Below are 26,397 nucleotides of genomic sequence, written 5' to 3'. Positions count from 1 at the left end.
ACCAAGGGGAAGGGCCTCGTCAACTAATGTGATGGTTGAGAGCTAGTGACGTGTTTAATGTGTATGGTTACGTATGAATCATGATCAGAGTAATGGTTAAACGTCCATCAGGCTCCAACCAGCCCCCCCACAGTCCCACTGAAGAAGAGGCTACGCTAAGCTAATTCTAATTTTATTAGTTATTTAATTTCTAACCCAAAACCCAAAATGCTCTTCTTCCTCAATAAACCCCTTTCCTCCTCTAATATATAATGATGGGATGGGAAGTCTGTTTTCGTCACTTCCCAAACATGCCAATTGCATGCAGCGCAGATACCTGCCTGCCTGCCTGCCACTTGTACCAATACAATTCATACAGACTACACTCTCTGTCTCTGTCTCTGTCTCTGTGGGCTTATTCTTTCCAGGTGTCATGCTGCCGATGGTACTTCATTTTAACCATGTACGATCAAATCTATAATCACAAATTCATTCAGATGAAACCAAATTATACCAAAAAGAAGAAGGAAAGAACCCAACGTCAAATCAATACAGCGTAAACCTAGGAGATTTTAAAATGGGAATTAGTTTCCTCAAACTCAAACCACTTGAATTCGCTCTCTCTCTCTCTCTCTCTCTCTATCGAAGAGAGGAACAAAGGCAGGGCACAAATGGAAAATCACACAAATTTATATACACCCAACCCAACCAACAAAACGCTATAAGCAGAAATTGCTCAGACACCCACCCTTACCATAAAACAACTCGATCTTGCTTTGCTATCTATCTCTACCTTTTTATGGGCGGGCTCTACCTATATATAAAATAAGCGTAATGCCCGGCCCATCCTTCACTCCTAAGTCGATTTCATTCATTTTTTACTAGTTACTAACTAGATCCATCACCACCAACAGTTAACAAACAATGAAGGCTAAACGAAATTGAACCCAATTCAACCTTTATTTTTAATCTGTACAAGGTAGAACTTACACAGGGTTAATGCCATTCGAGATTAAATGACCAACGAAACATATGCGAGAATATGTACACACCAGGCAGATAACTAAATAAATATATAAAAAAAGGATGATAATGGAAAGATATTTTGTGAGCTCAATTAGACGTTTCAGTTGATGACAAAGTATTTCGGATCATCTGGGAAATGGTATTCCACGTTCAACTGCCATTAAACAACCAAAGAAAAGACACAGCCTAGTTAGCTCAGGCAACATATATCGCAACACAATAGAGAGATAGAGAGATAGAGAGATGCATGACATGACCAACTATAAATATTTCCACCTACCTTCCCCTCATCGGCGTCTGAGTGGCGTTGGGGGAACACAACCCTCAAGTCATTGTATAAGTAGAATCTGCGCTCCCCATCCATGTCTAATCCCGTTCTTTCTGGTGTAGATAGGGGATCTGATTTGCATCTCTGAACCGACCTAGAACATTTTTTAGGAAAAGGGCATATGAAACGGAGATGAAGTGCATAGCGAAGACCACCATTACTGTTTTGATTTACCCTCGAACAACCATGTACTTGTTTCCTGTCAGTTTCATGGCAGCCATCAACCCAGTTGCACTCCTTCCCATTACTGCTTCGGTACTCATCATCATTAAAGCTCTTCTCAACAATGAACGAACGAGTGCATACCCTTCCTGTTTTAGGGGATAACTTGGACATATCCCCCTCATCGATTGAATCCACTAAATCAGAGCACTCACTTCTAATTTCGGTTTTCTGATCTACACATCTTGTTGTTTGCACAACGTCTACTCCAGCTGTGTTCTTTAATTCCTTCTTGTCTATGACTTTTGCACACAAATCAGTCTTCCCTTGTTTTGACTGTGTAGAAGTTGGGCTACATGAAGCTAAAGTGACCTTCTGGCGCAAGAAGGTCTACTTTGATGCGAACAGATATGAAAAGATATCGAACAAAATGAACAATTAATTAGCCACAGGAACATGGTATATCATAAGCAACATAACAAACATAATTTTGAAGTCCATAACTTTCCCATTCATCACATTTATAACAACCGAAATCTTTTGAAAAGCTATCCAATAACTGCAGCTTAAAGACAATATCATTTGAAAGTTGAGATTTACTTTTAAGCATGCACGGTATAAAGTTAGAAAAATATATCTCCATATATGTGTATTTATGAATGGATTTAAAGTGAGATTCTAGACAATGATCATCAACTTAAGTTCCAAGTTGCACAGTTGTTCCCCTTGGATGTACGACCAAAACTCTCTGCTATGAAATACTATGATCTTATAGTAAATTTTTCAAAAAATTGCATTTAACACAGAATTTGCTAGTGTTACAATATGGTGGCGACAAGATACTGTAAGGGGAGTTCAGCTGACCACAAGCAACTTACTTTGGTACCAGCTGGCATGTCACTTAAATCGTAGTTGCAAAGGAAAGTATGAATAGGTGTCTTCTCTGGATTGCTTAGAACCTGCATAAAGCAAGTACAGAGAGATTAATTTAATGACTAACAAAAATCACCGATCGCAATGTAACATGCTACACAAAGTGAGCGATTTCAACAAATTTTGAAAGAGAAGAAACAAAATACCAGTTGTATACGGCCCTTCACAGGAATGCGCAGGCGGCTTGTGACAATCTGTGAACCATCATTGCTAAGGCCTCGTTTCAGCTTTTGTCCTCCACTCCTATTCAATGCAGAATTTCCCGCAAGGTGTATGGATGCACAATACAATAAATAGCAGTCTCCTTCTACACTAGTCACTGAAAAAGGAAGCTTCTGTGATTGCGGAGAAAAGTTTCCCCCAGTGATGCTTAGTACTGCCAGAAAACCATCGATTCTCTACAATGTATAAGATTCCAGCAGTTATAACATTGCAATAACGAACAATGCACAGGATTACTTACACAACAGAAATATTCACACTAACCTGGCTGGGTTTCCCTGATAAGAATCGACCAGACAGTAGAGATTCTTCGAATGAACCAACCAAGGATCTCCGAACAGGAAGTCCACTCAAACTTCTAACAAATCTCATGCATTGGGACCCTTGGGACAAAGAATAACTTACGCCAGTACCATTTTCTAGAGAAGATGGATGGAAGTCCTTCTGAAAAATATCAACATCTTCAAATAATTTACTAGCAATCCTAAACTCCCCTACTTCAGGGGAAAATAGAATGTCTGGATCAGACTTGACATGTGTTTGTTTTACATTCCTTAAGGTTGAATGACAATCCTCCAACTCTTTGTTAGCAGTCCTGCAGCCCCCTACGGTTTTAAATCTTTCAGACAACTTGGGGCCAAGAGGTGACAACGAATGTGAAGGCGAGATCACTTCTTGTGGAGATATGAATATTGCCCCACTCTGGGATTTTGCATTAGTCGGCTCTCTCAAAAGTCTGGGTGAAGATGAATAACTATTATGAGGTAGGGGATCCTTGTTTTCCAGCAAAGGGCCATCAGTGAAAATAACGGATTCCATACTACTAATATCATGTGGCATGTTCTTCTGCTCCAAGCAACTAGATAGAGACCAAGTTGGCATTGTAAAGTGATTTTTGCCCCCAACATTTGCTTTCTTATAATCATGTGCAATAGATGCACTGAAATTTTCACTCACGGTGGGAGAATTTGTTCGAGAATTTCTGCAACCAATGTCTAAACGATCACCTTTAAACTGATCTGGAAAAAGCATACTAGTCAATGGTGACAACAACCGCTTCCTGACTAGTGATCCACTGTTCACAACATCATTAGTTGTAACATTAACTGCAGAAGAAGAGTGAACATGACCAGATGAAACACCCTTGGAGCCATCATTTAGAGAACTTGTTCCACTTGATTCAAATCCTACAATCCTAGAAGCAGGGGTCTGAATATTCCGCCCATTTTTCGGAGTGATCTGACCAGATTTATCAACAGAACCAATTGTCAAACCATGAACATTGTTGGTAACTTCTGTGGTCCTTCTCAATCTAAATGAATCATCAGGGAACCTTGAAAATTCCAGAGAGGCTCTTGTCTGGTAATCTCCTAAAGAGGAGCATAATGGGTTTCCCCCCATTCGACTTGCAGTCCCACCATGCATCCCATCCATATCACACGTGCTCATACTAGAAAACCGAGGCGGGCTTTGTAAAAATGAGCCCAGAGATGCAGCTAGTACTTCCTCAGAAGTTCCAGTCGAGGGAACTTGAGGCAATCCCATGTCCAATTTTCACAGGAACTAATTCCTAACTCTTTTATTTTTATTTTGTTTTCTTTTTAGGATGGGGGTTGAGGGAATAGTATCAGATCAGTTCATCAACTAACAGAGCTGTTATTTCTAATCCAACAAAAAAAAATGAAAATCCAACTTCTTATGCCATCAGTATAACTGATACACACCTAAATTTCTCCCTTCAATTGAAAATATAACTGCTCTGCCGAAGAAACTACTAGGTACCTACCAAAGGCAGCCAGAATTCAAACATTTGAGTTACCACTCTCTCCAAAGACATATTGAAGCGCATTGAAGTACTGTGAAGATCACGAGTAGCACAGATCTTCAGACCTCCAAACCAGCAAGTCATGAAACTCACATAATTCATGATTTCCTAAAGAATCAGTACCTACGCCTGAAACAATATTGACATGAATTAGTTTTTAAACATTAAACCTTTTCGAAAAAGACGAACATGAGAAAAATATGAGTTTACATTGATCAGAAGTTGAGCCAATTGAATCCAACAATTCCAATAGATCAAATGCACATACAGAACAATATACAAACACTTATCGCATAGCAAATTTTGTGTAGTCGATCTAAGACATATTAAACAAGCGTCCAAGCATAATCAACCATTGATCTGAGGAAGAAGTATATGTGGTATAGAAGAGGTTTACTAGAAAACAAGTATCAATGAGAAAGTACAGAAGGGGTTACTTGGTAGGGCTCACATTCAGCCCATCCCCTCCTGCATCATCCACTTGGAAGCAACTTAGACTATGATTTTGGACCAAGAGCAAGAGTAAACAAAATCTAAGCAGAAGGAAACTAAGTCTGGCATAATGGAAGCTTATGATCATATAGGATTATAAAAAGCAGACAGAGAAGGTCATTTGACTCATTTTACTAATAACATTTTCTTATAAACAAGGCAGATAGGTGATGACGATAAAACCAGAATCCGATAAAACACCGATTATGAGTAGACGCACCAAGAAAAGCTGTGATCAAACAATCGAGCAGATGAATCATCTCAAAAAATCTTCCATGCAAACTGATGAGAAATCAGATCCTATAATGAATAAAAGCGATGATGATGTTAATGTTTGTGAACAGGGATACGGTTGAAAAAGAAGAAAACGAAGAAAAAGAAAAAGAAAGAGGAAGAGGTAGGGTTTGGTAGGGAGCGAGAGAGAGGATTGAAGAAAAGGATTGAAGGGGTTGGAGTTTGCGGTTGTAGGCAGACAGAGTCTGAGAGAGGGAGAGAGGCCCAGTTTATAATCCCAAAATACGAGCGTCATCACCATTTCCATTTCTTTTTCTCGGCTGTAATTTTGAAAACCAATTAATATTAAAACACGCATATAATCCATCCGCACCATTGCGTTGCCCTTGCTCTAATCTCTCTCTCCACTACTCCTTTTTTAAGTTTTTTTCTTTATTTTTATTTTTTGTAACTTAACCACGCTTTCAGCCCCTTCTCTCCCTCACTGTTTTAAAAAATCTTTACCTGCCTTTCACTTTCTCTGTCCTTCGGGCGGGACCACCAGCGGGAGTATTTGTATTTGCCTAGCCTAGCAAGTGTCCTCCGGAGAAAAACTTCCCTATTTCTGTTTTTTTGTTTTATTGTCCATCTTTCTTACTATTTTCTTTCTTTTACTCAACAAAATAAAAAATGGAAATTTTGATTTCAAATCTCCAAACCAATGGCCTACAAATTTTGAGATAATTAATTACCCATAAATCCACATAAATTTATTTACAGTTAGCAGCGGCACTACAAAGCCATAGCATAACATGTTTGCCTTATCTTCAATGTGAAGGCCCATCCCATTAAGTTCCCCTTATCATTCAAATAAGTCAAAAAGAATAACACCAAATGGGAAGAAAAAAAAATACCATTGAATGGGTCCAATAGAATAGATACACGGTACACCATTAATAGCCGTTTCTGATATCATTTTTCTCTTTTTTTTTACTTAATTATTTTTTTATTTGGCTTCGAATGGAAGGTGTACTTTATCATCATCATGTTCGGAGATATTATCAATTTGCCAAGTAATAAAGAGCATTCAAATTCAATGGCAACAATCATTTCGCATGGAGGGCAATTAGGGCAATTTACAATCAAATTTTATATAAAAGCTTCTGCTCCAAGCTTAACGTGGCAGCAGGTGATTGAGTCTATGTTGACACCTGTAAACTAAGTGCACTCAATCATTCAGTACCTCATCCACTTATCCTGTATCGTTCTTTTGCTAATTCAATTGTTTTTTACTTCCAGTTTCAGAAAAGACGAGAAAAGCTGTTTTACGTACACCAATGTATCAATGTATCAATGTATCAATACACCAAATTACACAAGGGATGCACAAAACCTCAGCCTGCAATCCGCAAATTAAGGGTTGGAGCAGAAAGTGGTTCCAAGTGATGAAAATGCCGCACTATACCATCTCGAACGTTAAAAAGGTCTTGCTGCTGCTTCCATCATCTTCTTTACTCTAGTCAGTTTTTCTATCTCCTTGAGAACCTGAATTCACAGAGAGCAAAGAATCCAAGGGTTTGTCTCCTCAAATTAGTTTGCTTTAATTTCAGATAATCCTATGCATTTCAAAACTAGCCTCCTTACCTCCAAAGCCATGTCTTCAGTGGTTACATCACCAAAGTCATCATAACTTAATTTACAAGCTAGTTCTGCTAGGACGAAACAATGGTTAGAACCATTGAGGAAACATGATTGAGTACATTAAAAACAAGAAAAGGTCACGGAGATATACTTTCAACGGAAATCGTTGCATCAGCTGTTTCATATCCACCTCTGACTTCTTCATATGAAGTACTTAGGTGAGTCAAAACCTGGTTATCATACATCAAAAGTGTCCATTATCAGGCAGATGCAGCTGCGCAACATGGGTTTCTTTTCCACCTCTCCCCCCCACACAATTAAATGGTATAGTCAATTTACTTTCCTTCTGAGGACAAAGAAGCAGGTTGTATACAGTTATAATTTTGAGGAGGAAGAGTTGACCTCTGGATAAGATGCTGAAGCAGATAGGTTGAATGCAGGAAGCTGACTTTGATCTTCGATCACCCCCCTCGCAACCAAGTCTACAGGTATATCAATCCATACGGAGATCCCATATCTCAGAAGAGCCCTATATATGTTCTGAAGTGAGTCAAAATTGCACAACTAGCATTAACCACAATAAATATATCAATAATAATATCAGCAAAGAGTTCTTTGATAATCCTACAGATTAGTTGAACGCTGAACCGCACCATCTCCAGCACAAACCACCAATCGACCCATGGATGATAATTGCTTCAATACTTCCGTCTGCAGAAACATGTCAACTTAGATATACATAAAACGAACCAAATAATCTGCATCGATAAGTCAGCAATCCAATTTTCAGAATATGTTTCATGAGAGCTCTAGTGTTGGCCTCAGGCAGCTTCGTCAGCCACAGATACTTTGTTTACTTGAAGTAATGACAAGTGAACTTCTATTCAAAGTATGGTGTGAGAAAACAACAAATATGTCGAAAACTATCACCTCAGACTCATGAAAACCATTCTTGTCAGTCTCCCTTAGAGATTTGGCAGCAGATTCACCGCCAGCAGCTTCCTCAACCAAACTATCACTGATTATTGAAGAACACAAATTACAGGTTCAGCTGATACATCTAGAGCAAAGAAGCTTATCCTGATCTTTAAAATATATAGCATATATAGGTACCTGTCAAAGTAATAATACCGTAACACATTGGCTAGGAGTTTCCCCAAACTAGTTTTTACGGAGCTCTTCATGCCTTTCCGCCAAAAGGGAGAGGATATGTGTAAGTACAGACTGGATCATCACAAGATTTGAGTATTGAATGCTTTACAATACAAAGCATTAAGTAATGCTTACCCACAAGAAATATGGAAGTTCCTTTGAGTTCGGGGGATATATCCATTGCCTTCTTCTGAATTAAAACTGAACAGTTACAATCAGCACTTTAAACCAGAAGCAAATGAATTAGTTTTGAAAATTCAACCAGCCTAGAATAATAGTCTACCCGTGATCATCATAAAACACGAGCGAATCCATGAAGCCCCTTTTGGTTTTCATAAAAAGTTGAAAGAAAGAAAAAGGGAAAACCAAATTTTAGCCTTGTTAATTGGCATGGGTTTCCATGTCTTGTCAAATCTTATTGTTTCCAAGAGAATGAGAGATCTCACCTTCAATGCAACAGAGGGGTCGGCTACAGAAACCTTGGTTGCTGAACCAACGCCTGTAGAAATTAATATCAAGTAATTACAAATCAAATCAAACTGACCAACGCCAGAACAGAAGCAATTATCAAACACTTGGCATGCGTGAAAGCATAAATCATAAATTCGAGGAAAAATGGAAAATCCAAGAAAAATTATATAAAAGAAAGGGTAAGGGAAGAACTGACTGGAATTGCTGCCATCGGAGGCAGAGCATGACGCTGCGATGGGTTTTCGGAAGTGGGTGCGAGATATAATGGGAATTGAGGAGGTCTTTGTTATCTCACGGCGGCTTGAGAAACTCGAAGCCACCACTTGAGATTGAAAGTGGAGGAAGGGAGTTTGGAAAGGGAGCTTAGAGCAAGAGGAATGGAGGAGGGTCCTTGTTATCTCCATGGCTCACTGTCACTGGCTTTGCTTATTTCACTGCTTGCTTCCTTCCTCGATGGTACACTCAGGAGACTCAGAAGGGAAGGGAAGGGATTATAAAGCGTTGAGTTGTTTACGACTTAAAACAGTCATGTAACTGTCAAAACTGTCATTTCCTTATCCGCCCAGGAGACTGAGAAGATGACACGTTTGTTTTAAACATTTCGAAAAACGACGCCGTCTCCTTACTCATAACGCTAGAACTCGACGCTCTACAGCATAGACCGTCAGGTGCAAACCACGTACGTTTGAAATGGGTTAGATTAAGGTTGGGCCGACTTATAAAGTCCATTTCTAGTTCATTTAAAAAATAAATAAATAAACATTCTTGGAGATCATAGAAGCAACGATCAACACACGCCACTGGTGATTTGTCATGGGATGGGACATTTAACAAAATTCTTCATTTGAAGATATATATGATACATCGTGAAGACACAATTTCCGTATAGTTTAGTTCTCATCATAAGCTACAACAAAGGGTGAAGGAAAAGGTTGAGATGAGAAACTAAACAATACACCCAACCAACATATTTACAAACCCGTACTCTGTACCTAACATGAAAACAATGAGACCCAAAACAATCTTAAGGGCAAACCTAAAAAATTCACTGCTTCACCCAATCTTTATGATATCAGCTCCCACCTGCATCCACTGAAGATGTTCAAAATTAGAATTACCAAAAATGATCAATTGGCTGTGATGGTGAAGATAAAGGACTGAACTGTTCCCACATCCACCACCCATCATATATACATCGCCATGCAGGTGCAATTTAATTCAAAGAAGAAGAAGGGAACACCAACTGGTGAGGACATACTGAAAATGGCATGCTCACCTCGGATGGGACTAGAGTGCGAGGCCACTTCAGAAACAGTTGATACTGGTTTCAGGTTTGATAGGGAAATTGGCGTCAATGGAGGTGAAGCAACTTCTTCAGCCTTGCCTGGAACTTGAGGAGACTCCAAATGTCTTGCTACATGCAACGCCATTGCTCTTTGATTGCTTGAAGGTATGGAGAAGCTTCTAGGGACAACCAATGGTGGAGGAGTTGGAAGTGGCGATGCCATGTTTGATGTCACTGAAGGGATTTTATTAGGCATGTTAAGTTCTTGATTTCTCAAGACCAGGGGAGCAGAGTGACCAACAAATCCAGAAGACTTTGTTGGTTTCACACCAAAACTACCTGGGGGTCTAGGAAGCTCATGAAGCTCACTTATCTTGGGTGAAGAAACAAGGGGAGGTGAAGCACTTGGGGATACTTTTGGAGATGAAGGTTGGGGATTTGGTAAACGAGACAGCATTCCAGAAACTATTTGAGGTAGTTCACTTGATGCAATGGGACCACTAGCATATAACACAGGCTTTGTCGATGATGACTTACTAGTTATTGGACCAGAGAAAGCATGTCTCTTAATCTTTTTGGTATCAGATGCATTAAACGTATCAAGCTGTGGAAGTGTAAGTCCCTCCAGCGGAGGAGGTAGTTGGGTGGAGGTATTATTACTGTTGCTCTCTTTTTGTACCAACTGAGCTTTTAAGAAATTCGGTCCTGACAGATTATCATCACCAGAATCCTTTTCTTCCAATGGGGAAGAGTGCCATAAGTTGTGGGTTCGTCCACTTGGCCTTGTGACTGGAACCGTGCTGCTTGTTCTTGAAGAAATCAAACCCTTTGCATCAATAGGAGTGGGCAGCACATATGTATTAGACTTCCGTGTAGTTGATGCTTGCAGTTGTCTAGCTTTTTCAGCTGGATCAAACTTCTTCTCTGCAAAAATTGGGGCCGAGTGGCTGCCTATTCTTGGTTCTCTACTCGAGACCCTCAGATCCCATTGATTTTTATCCAGATTTATCTGCAAGGAAAAAAAAATTATGAATACAATATTTGAAATTCAGGGAATAACATTCATGCTTTTGAAGTTTGGTTTCAAATCTACCAATCAAAAGGCAATGAAATCATACATCTGCGTGTTCCACTCTTGAAGCTTGAGGAGACAAAAGTCCCACTTCATCAACCTGAAAAATAAGCCAGCAGATCATAGGAACAAAAATACAACATGACAACGAAATTCAAATCACCAAAAAGGTTCACAATATGCGCACTATGTCTAACAACAATTGAAACCATCACCAGCAGTGGCACTTGCTTTGACTGAACGACCAAGCTGATTAATAGTTGGGTGGATTTAGGTAGGTTACAATTTAACATTTTAAACAGAGATAGTATAGCGCCTCGTCAAATAACACAAATTGCTAATTACATTAGACACTCACCTCCATTGAATTCCTTGATGCAGAGGTGATATCAATCCCCTGCTTGCTTGATCTGTAGTTAAAACTCAATTCTCCATCTTCATTAGAATCGTTGCTATTCTCACCATTATCCTCGCCGTTATCCTCACCATCATCCCCACCGTCATCTTCAAGTCCACTGAATTGATATTCAATATGTTGCTCCTCTGTAATAAATCTAACATGCGGCTCAACAGCCTCAAGTGATTTAAGTCCTTTCCGGAAGAAATTCAACTGATTCAAAGAACAAACAAAGAACAAGAATACTAACTTTGCATCAAACTAACGTGAGGTATTGAAATTTTAAAGTTGGTTCGACAGATAAAGAAAACCTGAGCAGCATGGTGACGAGTTGCCTGTGTTAGAAGACTTCGGGCCTGTCCTTGCTTCAGAGACTTCAATCGGAAAACACATAATGTAGCCTCCTCATCATATTCATCATGAGCCACTTGCAATTGCTGCAAAGAAAAATGTTCACCCTTCCCACGTTTTGACCTTCCTTTTTCTTTCTGTTGTGCCACCATGTATTCATACACATCTCTGAAGATTATGCAACAAAACAAATTCAGAACAAAATTCACTTCAATTAAGTAAAAATAGTTAAAAGAGAATGGAATAGACCTTTTTTCGTCGCATTGTCGTTTCATTTCCTGCACCAGATAACAAGAAAGGACATTTAGTGCAGACCAAAAAAAAAAAGAAAGGACATTTAGTGATACACAAGCAAAGGAAATGAGACCTCGACAAAGGGAACACCTCTAAGGTTCAAAAAGGTAGGTGTGGGTTGCATTGAAACTTTAAAGCCTACATCTTCACGATATGATTCCAGGTTAAAGTTTTCAAAAAACTAATTGCCAAGCCTGCACCTAGCACATGGCATATTATTCTCAGACTGCTGTTTTTTTTTTTTTCTTCTTTTTCTTGGCATGCCTAACCTATTATTCTCAGACTGCTGTTAAATGGTGCCTTATGTGCTAGTAAAAGGAGTAAGGATTTTTCTTATATTAAAAAAGGGTAAAGATTTTGTGCAAGTGTGAATGCCACAGGCACAGGAAATTCCTTCTGATTTGTAATACAGCTAGAGCACCTAATAATCAAATTACAGCAGAAACCTCTAGGATAGAAACATGTATGATAGCTGCAGGCGATTAAGGTTTTATTGAAAAAGCATCTGGTAAGGTAATCAGTAAATAAGAGAGAATCCACAAGAGCAAACCTCAACTGTTCGAAGTTCATTGAGAAGAGACTCTGATGGGTTTGTAATTGTCAAAAATATATGTGAGCGCTGCAGTAAAGAAAACAATTAGTTAATGCTAGGTTAAGGTGAAGGTATTGCAATGAAAGAAAATTATTTTAAAAAATGGCATGCTGTGCGCAAAACAACAGTAGGAACTCACATAGCTATCAACAAGTTTTTGAAGTTCATACTGCACCTTCCCAAGCATCATAAAAACTTTGCCTGCATTTCAATTAAAGTACAAGGCATATGTAATTTAAAATCCTCAAATCCAAATTCATGATTGTAATACAAATATTTGGTGTTCGACTCCAGAAAATTATTTTGCTTCTGATAACCTTAGCTATGGGGTAATAAAAATAAGACTGAAGGTTTACTCACCTCCTTCCCAAAGAAAAAAAAAAGGGTCATATACTTTGATTGACTTACCACTCTCTTCATCATCGTGCAATGCAGTTTTCTCCAGTAGACAAGCACCCATTTCACGCAGTGACTCTGAGAACTCTGAAAGTGCAGATCAAGTCAAATGGAAGCAATCTGTATTTATACGGACTCAAGAGTATAAGGCATCCAATTGATCATCTTAAAGTTGAATCTCATAAAGTTATCATTTGGAATTCCAATAAGTTCATATGATTTGCAAATACACCCAAGAATTCAGCACTAGCCATTTTTGTTTTCATCTCCTCAGAGAATATCCAACCATTTTAGAATAAGCTCTCAAATTTGCAATGATTGGTAGTTGAATATGATATTAGCTAAGAAGCTGACCCTATTAGTGCGTTCTTGGAGGAGTAAGGCATGACTTTTCTTCTTATCAAGCTTTCATGTGGGAGTGATAATATGTCAAAAGTGGTGTGTCATGTACGAAGATATAACTTTTTGTTATTGTGAAACACAATTTGCAGATGAAGTCAACAAACTTGGACACACCAAATTTCCTTTATTGAAAAAAATGTGATATCTAACTTAAAGATTAAAAACTAATGTACAAATGAAATTAAGCAGAGTATTTACCATATGCGCTGTTCGCTGTAGCAGCAGCTGCAGAAAGTAAGCCATCATAGCAATTTCTCATATCTTGCATGTCCTGCAAAAATGTACAGATCAAAAGAGTAATACCTTATCAAATATCTTACCAACTAAATTGATAAGAATCCCGTAATTAACAGTACTGTTTACCAACTACAACAAAGTTACAAACGTTCTTTTTGAACTCTTTAGTTAAGTTAGAAATATAAAGTTTCCGGATCCGTAAGTCCTTCATAATCATATCCGGCGTGCCAAGTAGTTCAATTCACAGTCAAATTAATCACCTGTCTGTTTACTGAGGCGAAGATCCAGTATTTTTCAAGAGCCCTAATAAAGTTCAAAGCATTGATTTTTTTAAATTCCGGAATGAATACTATATGAAGTTATTTTTCTCAAATAAACATAGAAAGGTCCAAATTCGCTTTTGAAGCTCGAGGAGTATTCAGCTTAGTCAAAGTTCCTAAGACAACAACTTAGACATAACAAGCAAAGTTCGAGCACAGTACAAAACTTGAAATTAATTGACAAGAAAAAGAAAAGAGTACCTGAGCAGCCTGAGCGAGCTCATCGACCTGAGCCAAAGGTTGAACGTCTCTCTTATCTTTGGCATCGTTTCTGTGCAGTTCGAATCTCCGAAGCATACCAAGCGAAGACTTCATTTCCTTAAAACCCTATCGCAATGACCGAAACAAAGACTCAGAGCGACTCAGAGTGTCGAAAATCAAATCCTTTCTTGTCTCCCTTGAATTCAAAGACGCTCGGCTCCAAATCTACGAAACGAGGACCGAGATTAATTCGAAAGCTTCCACGACATTGAAGAAGGAGAAGACGAAGGAGAAAGAGGTAAAAGCTTGGTGGATCATTCAAAACGACTCGTAGCAGATCAAGGAAGAAAGAGAGAGAAACCGAGAAAGATAGGTAAGGAAATGAAATGAGAAAACAAGAAGAAAATGAGCAAAGGGGGAAAATGGGATCATTCCCACGTCATTTACCAAAGTGAAAAAGCGCGCACTGACAAAGCGACACGTATCCTGATGGGCAATTCGGTAATCTGAGTGCTCGAGGGAGTAGCTTCAAGCATGGGAGAAATGCTTCCATTCCATGAAACAGGAATAGTACTATTTTGCTATCCGGACTGAGAAGGATTATGACACGCATAATAATATTTTCGCATAACATAATATTATTTGTTGAGAATAGTAAACCGTTACAACTAAGTTTTCTCCGAGCATTGGGTCGTGGCATTGTAGTGGGAAAAATACAATAGGCGTCTATCTAGGTGAGGAGATCTGCTGGAGTATGACGTGGCGGCGAAACAGTAAAATGCATTGAAGAAGCGGATGACGGTCAAAGTCAGATATTGATGACAAGGAAGAAGCGGTTCCAGAACGAAAACTTTCTTACTTTGACCGCGCCGGTGGGTGGGTCAGATCCACACACCTCCACTGATCTGAAATTATCTGTTTTGCCCCCGACTTTGGTTGAAATCCCTTGCAAGACAAGGAGCAGAGGTAAATAATAATGTAGTTAATTTGGGTTCCAGCATGCTCTGTAAAATTATTGACCACAACTTGGAGATGAGAGAGGTAGTAGGGTTTCATTATTTACATGTCTGGTAATAAATAAGCAAATAATTATCTTTCATGCATAATTAATTGTAAAACAAAGGTCACTTACGATGTGGGTTTAGTTAATCCCTTTTGTTTGATAAGAAGCAACGGGATATGGTGGTAAATTCCATCACACACGCACATATATAGAGAGAGAGGAAGGACTAAAATGTAGGACTTATAGACATGATGCTCGCTGCACATGATATGGTCGCACAAGTCATTCTTTTCTAATCCAAAATTAATGAGGGTTTATAACTTTTGTACAATCATTAAGGACATTTTAGATGACTCGTAATTAGGTACAAATGAACTTAACTATCCTCTATTTAAAAATTAAAAGGGAGAGGGAGGGAGAGAGAGAGAGAGAGAGGTAATACAATGATTGAGAAGGTAAGGGTAAAATTGAGATTGGCCTTCTCCCACTACTGAGGAAGCCTTTTGAAGACACAAATTTATTTGGTCTTTGTTCAAATTTAATTATCTTTTTTCATTTATACTGTGGTTTGGTTTGAAGTTAATTATAGGATAATATAAAAGGAGTGAGTGTGAGAAATAAATATGAAAGCGATATATGGAAGATATTGTTGTTGTTTGAATGAAGACTTTGTTGGGTCAAAATTCAAAAAAGGCATGTTATACGTTTCTTGAAGCATAAGCGAGAGGAAAGAGACACAGGGACGAAAGCTGAAGCTGTCATTTTCAAAAAGCAGCTAGCCGCCTTTTGAAGCACAACATGAACCCTGAGACTCAGATCATACGTAACGTTGTCTTCCTTAGGATAGGACACAAAGCTAGCCAGCCACTGGTCGGTGCAAACATAATAAGTAACAGATGTAAGATAATTGTATTGTATCCGCGCACATCCTAATTAGCAATTTCCATGCGAAACAAATAATAGCCGGATTGCAACTATATTAAGGCATGTGAAATATTAATGATCAATTGGGGAGAAAAAGGTACGTTAAACGTACATGTTACATATTACGTACATGTTGCATGTTACATATACATGTACAGGAAGGGAAGGGAGATCGAATAAAGGAGGGGGAAATTGAACAAATGAAGGAAAGAAAGCCTCTTTGTGTTTTGTGTCAATAGATCCTATATATAATCGATATGATCTACTTTCATGCGGCTGCTGTAATTAATTAATTTTCAGCAGCAACCAGTTTTGCGGGATTTTGTTGAGAGGGTGATGAGATTGGACTGTTGTGGTGGTGCCAATTGGAGACGTTTAAGTACGATCTTAGCCTTGATTGTTTGCCTAACACACCCCTAATTCCTGATGATCTTGATCCTTTGCTCTCTTTTTTCACTAATTCGTCAGCTTCTGATATTCTCTGCTGCTGCGCCACGTAATAATCATAAACAAAACACAATTATTAATCAAATGTATTTGGCAAGGTAGCCAACAACTTTGAATTACCTTGTTGGTATTCTGAGATTCCGCCCATTTCTCGGATTTGTTGATCTCATGATCATTAGCATCACCTTGAAAGAAAAGACAACATATCACAGATTATACAAATTGTTTGATAATTAGCTAATTCATGTAAAGAATTTGTGAGGCAAGGCAACTCACCGCTAAAGAAGAATTTGTTAGGTGTATGATGCCTTGATGAGTCTTGATCAGAGTCAATGAAATAATCCCTAAAACTGGGGGATCGTGGACAATGAATGAAGCTATCCTCCCTGTCACTGCTAGAGAGCATTTGTTCATCGTAGCCATCATCATCAAAATATTGGCGGCCTCCCTTCCCTAACCCTAGGCCTGCATGTGCATGTGGATGCCCCTCATTTATTCTACGCTCTTTGACCACCTTCTCCACCGGCCCTGATCTCTCTTTCTCCTTCATCATCATGTCATCCTCCTCGCCATAGTCATGCATGCCCCGTTCCGGATCCTTGCCACTATTATAATTATTAGATTCACAAGCAGAAGAAGTAGTTAGGTGGTCATGCTGATGATGTTGATGAGCATTAGCCCCCAACTTGGAAATGCCGCAACCCATGGATATCCCAAGGAAACTATAGATGGATATGCACAACAAGGAAGAGGAGGACAGACATGAACAGGGAAGAAGAGATGATCAAAACAAGATGGAGAGGTTGGGAGGGAGAGCGATCATTAATTCGATCAGCAGCCTCTCAGATAAATAAATATATATATATAATGAATCAAAATTAATAATTAATGTGAGTTTAAAATGTCGATGGAGTGCTCTGTCCAATATTGTGATGAGGAAATTAGAAACAAATTAAGAAAAATCAATTTGGATAGGAGTATTGAAATGAGGGAACCAACGAGTGTTGCGGGATTAGCTTCATAATTAACCATCAACCCTGCACTGCACTTGATAATTCTGTTTCACCAACCCATACCATACCATACGTAGCAGGTACGTGCTTACTCCTGCTGTTAGTTTTTAATTATATAATTAAGCTGTTAATTAACAACCCTCCTTTTGTTTTGTAGAGTGTCTGATGGGCCTGGGAGTTTTGGAATAATTTAGGGCCTAGAGCTAGAGCTAGGTCCGCTTACTCGTTCTTGTTTCTCTTGGGCCTCTGGCTCCATGACAAGCTTAGTACATTGCTTGTCTTCTGAGTTGCCATACCCTCCCTTGACTAGTTGACACAAATCTCTTACAAAGGAAAGAATAATGGGCATTTTGATTTGAACAAGGAAATTAAGGATGGCCCTACCACAAACAATGACTAATTATTAATTAAAGCCGACTTCACATCACAGATCACAGATCACAGATTCACAGATTCACAGAGACAGACAAAATGTAAGGAAAGAAAGTCAGCATTCTACGCCACCACATGCATTATGCATATGTTAATCCTTTGTTTTATTACTTTTCTTCCTTTAAATGAGTGTCGTGGAGAATTGAACTAGGTAACCTTGGATAACAACATCATTCATATTACTTTTCCCTATTAGACTATTAGGCTATTAGAGTAGGGAGAGACATGACTTGATCGATGTAATTAACATAATTATTATAACTCACCAAGCCAACCAATCTTATTCTCAACCTCAACCTCCCATTTTAATTGTGCTTTGTTCCTTTCCCCAGGCTCTCAGGCTCTCAGGCTCTCAGGCTCTTAGGCTCCAGCACAACACAATCAACACTCTTCTTTAATTAATTAATATTATATATACAATCATCATATTAATTAACTGGATGCCATGCCATAATGCCATTATGCCACTGAAATTGTGAAGAAGGCAGAATCTTTTTGGTTTTTAATTCCAATTATATTGAGGACTAAAACGCCAAAAAGTCATCGAGATTCCATTCCCTAACTCGATCGAAGCATATTTATTTCAATATTATATTAATTGGGGTATTGAATTGAAACATGGATCATGCGAGTGCGACTCACCCCGCATGTGCTGTGCACTGCAGCAGTATACTGTATAATAGTTTGGTGTGGGTGCTCTCTCTCTCTCTCTCTCTGTGCTCTGCTCTGCCGGCCACCAGCATCGATATCTTTCTTTATGTGAATCATGATTAGATATAGATAATACAGAACAGAACAGAATTGAAGAACCTCTTTTTCCCTTAGCTTTATGCCCAACAAAAGGAAAGGGAAAAAAACACTTTAACCATCCATGTATGTGTCTTTGGATGCCTCTTTTGGGTGGTACTAATTGTTGCTTTCATAGCAATCAATGGACGCTTTACATGCATAAAAGCATGGCCATCATCATATATGTATGCATGTAACATTTGCCAGTTGTTTTTTTTATTAGTCTGGGTCATATCTTTTGTCTCAAAAATCATTTGCCTTTTCGTAAGGAAGGAAACAAAAGCTTCCAGATTTACTCAGAAACAATGAATGCCACATATATATATATATATATATATATATATATATATATATATATATATATATATGCATTCCTCTTTTCCTCTCACTATGATTATATACCATATATCGATCCCAAATATAGACATATGGTATGGTGAATTATTTGATGAACCCAATAAAGCAAGGTAAGGTAGGGAAACAAGAATATAATTATTAATTAAATCCACGGCGCTTCATTTTGGATTTGCCATGAAGAAGACAATAATTAATCTAGCTAGCTAATATGCTTGTTCGTAACTTGATAAGCCATTCAAATTAAAGATAAAATTAAGCCTTTTCTTTCTCATTTAATTTGTTGCGCTACAGTTGCATTCTCATGAAAGGAAGCTTAAAGCTATCTCTCATCTTCAGTCGTCTCAGGCAAAAATATTATATATATATGATCAAGAATAGCTATGTTAATTATCAGCAGCAGCACTGCTGTTTTCCTCCTGATCATGATCTAGCCTATTGGCATTGGAAGAGAGGTGAGTGATATCACTCGAACATGTGGAGGAGGAAGAAGGTGTAATCACCTCCACTAATCTCTGAGTCCGAGTCCTCTTGCTGTTGGAGGGTTGAGGAATAATATCTGATGATCTTTGAGGCTTTCTCTTTCTCTGAAATACGCGATACACAACCCAGTTTCCCAGTTCCCTTTTAGATGCCTGCATTATATATAACATGATGATCATCATATTAGTTATTTACTGGCTGTATTAATTAGCAAAAAGATTAATAACTAGTTACATAAATAAATACCTGGCTATGGGTTGGGTTTACTTGAGAAGACAAGAGCTGATATTCATGCATGAACCATCGAGTTTTAGTTTGAGTCTCATGGTAACGGCGCTTCCTTTGGCAGAAAACCAACGTTTTCCTGATCCCAACTGCTTCGCTGCTTTCAGGATCAACAATTTGCTTCTCTTTGCCCATAGGCTTCCAGTAACCACAGCCAGCAGCTCTCCTAGTGTCGTCAATCTCAATCGCATTTATTTGATTGTAAAAGAAATACCTCTTTTCCCTAACATCACCTCCACAACCTATACACAGAGAGAGAGAGAGAGAGAGAGAGAGAGAGAGATAATGGATCAATAAGCTACCTATAGCCTTTGTTTTCAACTATTCTTCTCTCTCAGTTCAATTTCAGTTGGGTTAAATGAAGTACCTGGCAAGCCCCAGGGATGAGTGTGGAAGACGTCAAAGTCGGGAATGATGGAAGCAGGCAATGGCGCGGCATGGACCTTTCTCTTCAAGTAGTGGATCACAAGCTCTTCATCCGTGGGATGAAACCGGTACCCAACTGGCATCTTTACTCCTCCGTTTATAACAAAGTTTGGTAATTTCTCCATCTATAAATCAAATATCTGATATTGGTTCTGCTGAATATAATCAATAAGACTGAAGAAGAGCAAGCCACTAGCTCTAGCTTAATTGAAGCGGAAGCAACCCATTTATACGTAGGCAGCTAGGAATATATGTTCCTGACTGTTGTACAACTGCAACAAGAGAGAGAGAGAGAGAGAGAGAGAGAGAGAGAGAGCAAAGCAAATAAATGGAAATGGATGTTTATTTAGAAAAGGCAAAAGAAGGAGACGTGTGTGGTGGGGAAACACAGAGACAGTATAGCCTTTTAAATAAGAGACTAGCTAGTAGACTTAAGAGGAAATTCTAACTCCAATTCTGACTCGGGAACCCCTTCATTGACTGGGGAAATGGGGAATAGCTTTGTTTTGTTCTTGAGTTTTGACGGTCTTTGTTTTCACACAATCACAAGCGTGTGAGGACTCAACAACTTTAGCAGCTATCTGTCTTTGTATTAGTAATATTAGTATTAGTATTAGTAAAGGCCAAAGTTGAAATTCCAATCATCTGCTTTTTTTTGGTCAATAAGCATGCGCTTCTTCTTCTTCTTCTACTAGTCTGTCTGCCTGTCACTTCATGTGTGCCACAATTTTTTTTTTCGGTTGTGCTGCTGCTGAATGCTGATGGAAACATTTCAATTTACAAAGGCAGGCAGGCAGGCAGGCAGGCAGGCAGTCTTTAAAGTTTAATCTTTATCTATCTGCTTGGTCTCGCTTACCTACTCTTGTTTTAACTTGTACGACCTTTTATTATTATCTTGACTTAATTTATGTGGCTGGCTTTTTGTGGACAAATGTATCTAATTAAACATACTCTAGTCTGTCTGTACGCTGTAGATGCATTTCAGTTTCAGAGATGATTAACCTAGTTTCAATTTTTTCATGATTCCTTGCAAAGTACGTATAATTATTCAATAAAGATCATCAGAAATGTATCAAATCAAAAGAAGATGATTTTCCATCACAATTCTTTATTTTTTTAATGCTTACATCTCATTTATTATGTATCTCTATTATTTATATAGTGAATTTTGAGGAAATAGCTTTTGGCTGCAACCAACCAGATGCTTCCCAGATGTTTCCCAGATGGGCCAGCCAACTCCAGCGAAGAGATTAATATATATATATATATATATATATTTTAGCCTCGGCTCTTCATAAATGGCCTAGGTCAAACCTGTTGATCATGATAAGATGGATACAACAACAAATACATCATATCCATATACCATAATAAACAAACAATTTAAGAGAATAGCATTGTCCCCTCCCTCCTTCAAGTTGAAAGTTGAAACTGTGAACACCACCACACATCATACAACATGTACATCTCTAGATGCGTGTTTGAAAGTGAAACACATCGATTTCGACCAAAACCAAGAAAGAAACAAATTCATATATATATATATATATGCTAGCTCCACCTTGTAGTGTGGTCTTGTCTTGAAATTGTTGACATAGACAGAGTGCTGTGACTGTGAGATTCGTTACTGTGGTGGTGGTGGAGATGCCCATCATCATCTAATTTTTCTATTTCTTATTATATCATCTCACATTAATGCTATCTTCTTCTCTATCTATTAATATTCAAGAAGCTAGCAAGCCTAGCTACCTGTTTGCTACTTTGTTGTGTGTCTGCCATTCTGTATTTGAAAATCTAATTTAAACAAAATACCATCTTCTTCTCAAACTCGACTACACTTGGTTTTCTTCTGAACTAAATTATAAATACATGCTTTCCAAGCTTCTATTCTATATATGCATACAGCAAGCCACCATGGGCCTATGATCATCTTCTCCGCTAATTAGTAATACTAATAGTTTAGTTTAGGTCTTTGATTAATTGATCAGGAGCTGCTGCTACTACGAGCAGGTGTGGGTGAGGGGTAAGTTCAATACTTCCATTGGACTAAGAAGGTAAAGCAAGAAAGCGATTTGGAATGTGAATCCCACATCCTCAAATCAGCTTTTTCTTTATATTATTGGATAGTGGGAATCAACCCCCAATTGTGGAACTATTATCACGTGTGTCATAGCGTTATTGATGAGAAATAACAAAATAGTATTTGAGAGAGGGGCAGCTACCCTTCATAATCATCCTTAGTCATTTTGGTTTATTAGCATCTAAGCCCATTAAGAGCATCTTGAAGGGAAGAGGCAAAAGAGTAGGCAAGCTTTTTATAATAAAATATCATCTTCATTCTCTTACCTACTTTCTATAAAATATATTATTAAAAGTAAAAAATAAAAAATATATATATATAATATTAGTTTGTAGACTTGCGTTGCCTAATCACTTGGAGTGACTAACTTTTTTCATGAGTCAAATGGGTAGGTAACATGCCACTTAGGTTGTTATAGTACAATTTTGCCTATTTTATTTGCATACTCCCTTGGAGATGCTCTAAGCAAACGAGGCATAAAGAAATATCACAATCTGGGTTAAGCCCATATTAAGATTGGGCTGCAACAAGCCCAATCTTATGAAGAATAATACAAGCAATAAGCCCGGATGCACTATTCTCTTGCCATTCCAAAGCAGCAAAAACCATTTCATACGCTAATTAATATTAATATTAATGTATTGGTATTGCCAGGACACAAAGCACAAACCAATAATGCAACAAGTGAATCACAGCACACAATCAACCACTTTTGCCTTCCAAAAACCGACCGATGATAGATGCGCAAATAATCATTCATCTCGCATAAAAATAAAAAAAAATCATTCATCCGAAAATGATACTATGATACTATTCTACTTGGGGAATATATTGTTTTTGGTTTCTTCTCATGAAAAGGTTCCTCTTACTTAATCCTCCATCTCAATTTTTTCTTTTTCAATTAACTATCTCCACCAATTACAAAATAAATGAAGTCCAGACCTAGTGAGAGAGAGAGAGAGAGAGAGTAGAACTTGGAACTTGGAACTTGGAAGAAGGAAGAAAATAAGCTGCTCAACTAATTAACATAGAATTTCTGAGATACACGTATGGATGGATAATGGAGGAGCGCACAACGTTTGTGCTATATAAAACAAGACCAAATTATGTACAACGAGCATAGAATAAGATGCGTCAACCTCCAGACTTGAGTGATGAGTATAGGCCCTAAAGAAAAAGAGAAAATATATTTGAAACAAGCAAAGGGCAAGTGGCAATCCTTGTATCAGAGCTGTATCAACTCTGGAATCAGCTTCAAAAGAAAAGAAAGCTCCCTCTGCGAGAACTCTGGCTTTGATTTCACCTGCATCTGCATCTTCCCGTCTCCTTCCAACAGATTCTTGTCCCCCCCGTCTTCAGCTGTTGTTGGCTTAATCATATCCGACAGAGCCTCCGTGATCTCTTGCACAAGATCTACTATCACTCCCTCGATTCCCATTAGGTGCTGCATGTAAACAGCTTCCGCCACATTGCTGCAATTTCATCATGTATTTCATCAATTTAACATTCATAATTCTCAAAGTTTAAACCAGAACATGGGCTAAAGCACATGCTAAGTAAGAAATCTGTTGAGCAAATCAAAGTCCATATGCTTACTTCAACTTTCCGTATGTTAGGAGTGAAAGCTTGGCCTCCTTGATCTTGGTCAGTGCCCCAGGATTTCTGAACACACCCTTAACCTCCGACACAATACCTTGCAAACCACCCTCCAAACACAACTTTATGGCTTCCTCCAAAGAATTCCTTCTCACATCATAATAAAGCTCCGTCCCACCATTTGTCAAGAAAAAAACCTGCCATCATCAATTGATTCAGCAACCTTAGTAATTCACACCCCATTTCTAGAATAGTTGGCAAATCATCAGTAATTGATCAACATATATGATATATAAGACAACTTTGAAGCAAGCAATTATTTGGCAAGTGCTTACAGGATAGGTGCTCTGCAACTTTTTAACAAGCAGCGCAGCATCGGGTTGGAAGCTTGAGAAGATGATGGGCCTGTCTTTGGCGTAGTTAAACACCACCTGTCCAACAAAACAAAATTAAGAGACTTCAATCAGTACCGATTATAAAAAGTTATGATTAAAGAATTCTATAAATGATCAAAAGGGCATGATGTGCTGCGTACTTGCAAGATGGCTTGAAAGACGTTGATGAGATAGTCCTGTTCGTAAACAATGCAGTCGTCGAATTTCAACTCGATGTTGAAGCCCAGGGAAGGTTCAACCTGCTCGAAGGCTTCTTGGAGTGTGCAGAGAGAGTCATCTTTTTCAACATCCCATCTTACTATTTTACCATCTTTGGTTTTCCTCAACAAAGTTTTTCCTTCCTTTCCTGCCTCTCTTTGTGGACCGTAGCAAAGAAACTCCGACAGACACAGTTCCGTTACTCTCCTCTCAAACACAGTCCCCTGTTGCAAAATCAAAATCGACCAAAACATTAACCAAGTTTAAAATTTCTACGTACGTAATAATCAGAAAAAGGAAAATTCAATAATAAGAGAAGGGGGTGGAGAAATAAAGCTTACATTTTCTTCGGAGAGGATGAAGTTGTCGTGGAAAATGACTGGGCAGTCATCTTTGGTTACCTACAAAAAGCCACCACATTGGGTTTCACTTTCTTGTTTCATTTTTCCTTGTTTTTTTTTTTTTTTGGGTTTCTTTTCTTCTGTTTTTTTTTTTTTTTTTTTGCCCCTTTTATAGCTTCATTCACCTCCATTCTTGTGATTTCAATCCAAATTCCAAAATATTAAGGAAGGAAAAACAAATGCAAAGAAAAGGAGATATAATCAGTACCATTTCAAACTCAAAAGAAAAGTTTCGGGCAGACAAATCCCACACAAATACAAACGATAGAAAACAGAGGACTCGAAGAGCTTTAACCCCACTCAAATCGGAAAACCAAACAAATCCACCGGAAAATTAAAAAAAAAAAAGTTGAATTTACAGAAATACCCTCAAACAGGGGCGGGTTTTACTGCGGACTCGATCAAATTCATTCACATTCTCATGCGCATACCGACAACAACAACAACGCGTATGCGGCGACAGACAGCTAAAGCGGTGGAATTCAAGTTTCGACAATTTGCATGCTTAAAAATAAATAAATATCAAGCGAAAAACAGGAAAAGCCCACCAAAAAATCCAGAGACACACAGGCATTGTTGGGTTGGGTTCATTGAATTGAATTGAGAGACAGAGAGAAACAGAGGAAATAATAGCAAGCAAGCAAGCTCTCTCACCTGAACATCAAATTCGACGAAATCGATGGGGAAGTTGGCAGCTGAGTTGAAGGATGCGATGGAGTTCTCTTTAATGGCTCTCATTCTCCTATCCGACGACTGTAACGCGTTCATACCATTCCCTCTGTGTCCTATCACCAGAAACTTGGGTATCCTTGATGCCACCCGGCCCATTTCCACTCCTATAAAATAACACCATGTTCAAAAAGTAAATCCTGTTAATATCTCTAAAATACACAAAAATTGAAACAAATTAATAAAGATTAGTAATTGAACACGTATATGTATTATGTACCTTTGGAGAAGCGGGTGGAATAGAGCGCCAGAGAGGCATTTTCCGGCACCTGGTCGAGGTTGGGGACGTCGGAGACATGGACAGCCTTGAGAGCCATTTTTTTTTTTTTTTTTTGGTTTAAAGACGGGGAAATTAAAGGAGACGGGGCGACGCAACAAAGTATTGTGAAGCTTTGTAGATTTGAAGCAAGAGTATGGAGGAAGGGGGGTATTTATATTTATTTAGGAGTGAAAGGAGGACCGACGCGAGCCACGCCAAACGGAACGGGATCTGTCTTCAGAATATTCCCTCCCCTTCGCTTATGCTATGGATATTCCATTATTCTTCCCCTCTCAACACAATTTTTTTGTTGTTGGACCCTCTCAACACCGTTAAACTCATTAATATTCCTTTTTCTTTCCACCAACCAAAAAAATACACCAAACTACCAATACACGTGTTAATGATTTTATGGTTTTTCATTTTCACATTTCCATCGGTCAACTATTGTAATACTAATTTTCTTTGTCGAAAATACATTATATTTTAGGAGATTTACTATTATACCCAATATAGGAGTCCAAATTATAAAAAAATTATACATGAAATGGATTTTAGAAACACACCCAAAATCTATTTACAACATAACAAA

At 38.4% G+C, this 26,397-nt stretch overlaps 6 protein-coding genes across 11 annotated transcripts; all 6 read right to left on the bottom strand.

Annotated features, from left to right (window-relative positions):
- Window positions 1–911: 911 nt before the first annotated feature.
- LOC110764382 (meiosis chromosome segregation family protein) lies at window positions 912–5,532 on the bottom strand. Of its 2 annotated transcripts, none has more exons than XM_021967341.2 (6): window positions 5,188–5,532; window positions 2,915–4,604; window positions 2,575–2,826; window positions 2,374–2,454; window positions 1,286–1,885; window positions 912–1,159 (listed from the first exon to the last, which is right to left on the bottom strand). In XM_021967341.2, exons 2-6 carry the CDS (start codon window positions 4,193–4,195, stop codon window positions 1,106–1,108), a joined length of 2,268 nt encoding a protein of 755 aa, XP_021823033.2. In that variant the 5' UTR covers window positions 4,196–4,604; window positions 5,188–5,532; the 3' UTR covers window positions 912–1,105. The 2 variants fall into 2 exon arrangements, with proteins under 2 accessions (XP_021823033.2, XP_021823034.2); XM_021967342.2 differs by lacking the exon at window positions 5,188–5,532 and adding an exon at window positions 4,686–5,156.
- Window positions 5,533–6,238: 706 nt separating this feature from the next.
- Window positions 6,239–8,945, bottom strand: SKL1 (shikimate kinase like 1). Of its 2 annotated transcripts, none has more exons than XM_021967312.2 (10): window positions 8,641–8,945; window positions 8,420–8,472; window positions 8,109–8,163; window positions 7,935–8,007; window positions 7,752–7,839; window positions 7,450–7,532; window positions 7,224–7,350; window positions 6,973–7,051; window positions 6,825–6,889; window positions 6,239–6,725 (listed from the first exon to the last, which is right to left on the bottom strand). In XM_021967312.2, the coding sequence occupies exons 1-10, from the start codon at window positions 8,846–8,848 to the stop codon at window positions 6,657–6,659; spliced, it is 900 nt and encodes a 299-aa protein (XP_021823004.1). In that variant the 5' UTR covers window positions 8,849–8,945; the 3' UTR covers window positions 6,239–6,656. The 2 variants fall into 2 exon arrangements, with proteins under 2 accessions (XP_021823004.1, XP_021823005.1); XM_021967313.2 differs by having other exon boundaries at window positions 8,109–8,174; window positions 8,641–8,820.
- Window positions 8,946–9,265: 320 nt separating this feature from the next.
- On the bottom strand, window positions 9,266–14,392 carry LOC110764359 (uncharacterized protein At2g33490). Of its 2 annotated transcripts, none has more exons than XM_021967310.2 (11): window positions 13,992–14,392; window positions 13,432–13,504; window positions 12,844–12,918; window positions 12,575–12,636; window positions 12,394–12,462; window positions 11,799–11,827; window positions 11,510–11,717; window positions 11,160–11,411; window positions 10,848–10,901; window positions 9,721–10,738; window positions 9,266–9,536 (listed from the first exon to the last, which is right to left on the bottom strand). In XM_021967310.2, the coding sequence occupies exons 1-11, from the start codon at window positions 14,103–14,105 to the stop codon at window positions 9,517–9,519; spliced, it is 1,974 nt and encodes a 657-aa protein (XP_021823002.1). In that variant the 5' UTR covers window positions 14,106–14,392; the 3' UTR covers window positions 9,266–9,516. The 2 variants fall into 2 exon arrangements, with proteins under 2 accessions (XP_021823002.1, XP_021823003.1); XM_021967311.2 differs by having other exon boundaries at window positions 9,266–9,527.
- Window positions 14,393–15,931: 1,539 nt separating this feature from the next.
- On the bottom strand, window positions 15,932–17,267 carry LOC110764448 (uncharacterized). 3 transcript variants are annotated; one of them, XM_021967434.2, is made up of 3 exons: window positions 16,642–17,267; window positions 16,486–16,550; window positions 15,932–16,399 (listed from the first exon to the last, which is right to left on the bottom strand). In XM_021967434.2, exons 1-3 carry the CDS (start codon window positions 17,069–17,071, stop codon window positions 16,208–16,210), a joined length of 687 nt encoding a protein of 228 aa, XP_021823126.1. In that variant the 5' UTR covers window positions 17,072–17,267; the 3' UTR covers window positions 15,932–16,207. The 3 variants fall into 3 exon arrangements, with proteins under 3 accessions (XP_021823126.1, XP_021823125.1, XP_021823124.1); XM_021967433.2 differs by having other exon boundaries at window positions 15,933–16,402; window positions 16,642–17,266; XM_021967432.2 differs by having other exon boundaries at window positions 15,934–16,405; window positions 16,642–17,265.
- A 1,929-nt stretch (window positions 17,268–19,196) lies between these two features.
- On the bottom strand, window positions 19,197–20,537 carry NAC084 (NAC domain containing protein 84). The gene is made up of 3 exons (XM_021967290.2): window positions 20,089–20,537; window positions 19,683–19,963; window positions 19,197–19,588 (listed from the first exon to the last, which is right to left on the bottom strand). The coding sequence occupies exons 1-3, from the start codon at window positions 20,270–20,272 to the stop codon at window positions 19,340–19,342; spliced, it is 714 nt and encodes a 237-aa protein (XP_021822982.1). The 5' UTR covers window positions 20,273–20,537; the 3' UTR covers window positions 19,197–19,339.
- Window positions 20,538–23,215: 2,678 nt separating this feature from the next.
- LOC110764432 (glycerophosphodiester phosphodiesterase GDPD1, chloroplastic) lies at window positions 23,216–26,013 on the bottom strand. The gene is made up of 7 exons (XM_088251208.1): window positions 25,767–26,013; window positions 25,472–25,653; window positions 24,758–24,817; window positions 24,359–24,640; window positions 24,159–24,254; window positions 23,824–24,020; window positions 23,216–23,699 (listed from the first exon to the last, which is right to left on the bottom strand). The coding sequence occupies exons 1-7, from the start codon at window positions 25,861–25,863 to the stop codon at window positions 23,453–23,455; spliced, it is 1,161 nt and encodes a 386-aa protein (XP_088107334.1). The 5' UTR covers window positions 25,864–26,013; the 3' UTR covers window positions 23,216–23,452.
- Window positions 26,014–26,397: the final 384 nt, after the last annotated feature.

The sequence above is a fragment of the Prunus avium genome, chromosome 3 (genome assembly GCF_965620075.1).
Source record: "Prunus avium chromosome 3, drPruAviu1.hap1.1, whole genome shotgun sequence".
Taxonomy (NCBI): Eukaryota; Viridiplantae; Streptophyta; class Magnoliopsida; order Rosales; family Rosaceae; genus Prunus; species Prunus avium.
Note: the sequence above shows the minus strand (reverse complement) of the source record. Positions and strands in the feature narration are given on the sequence as shown.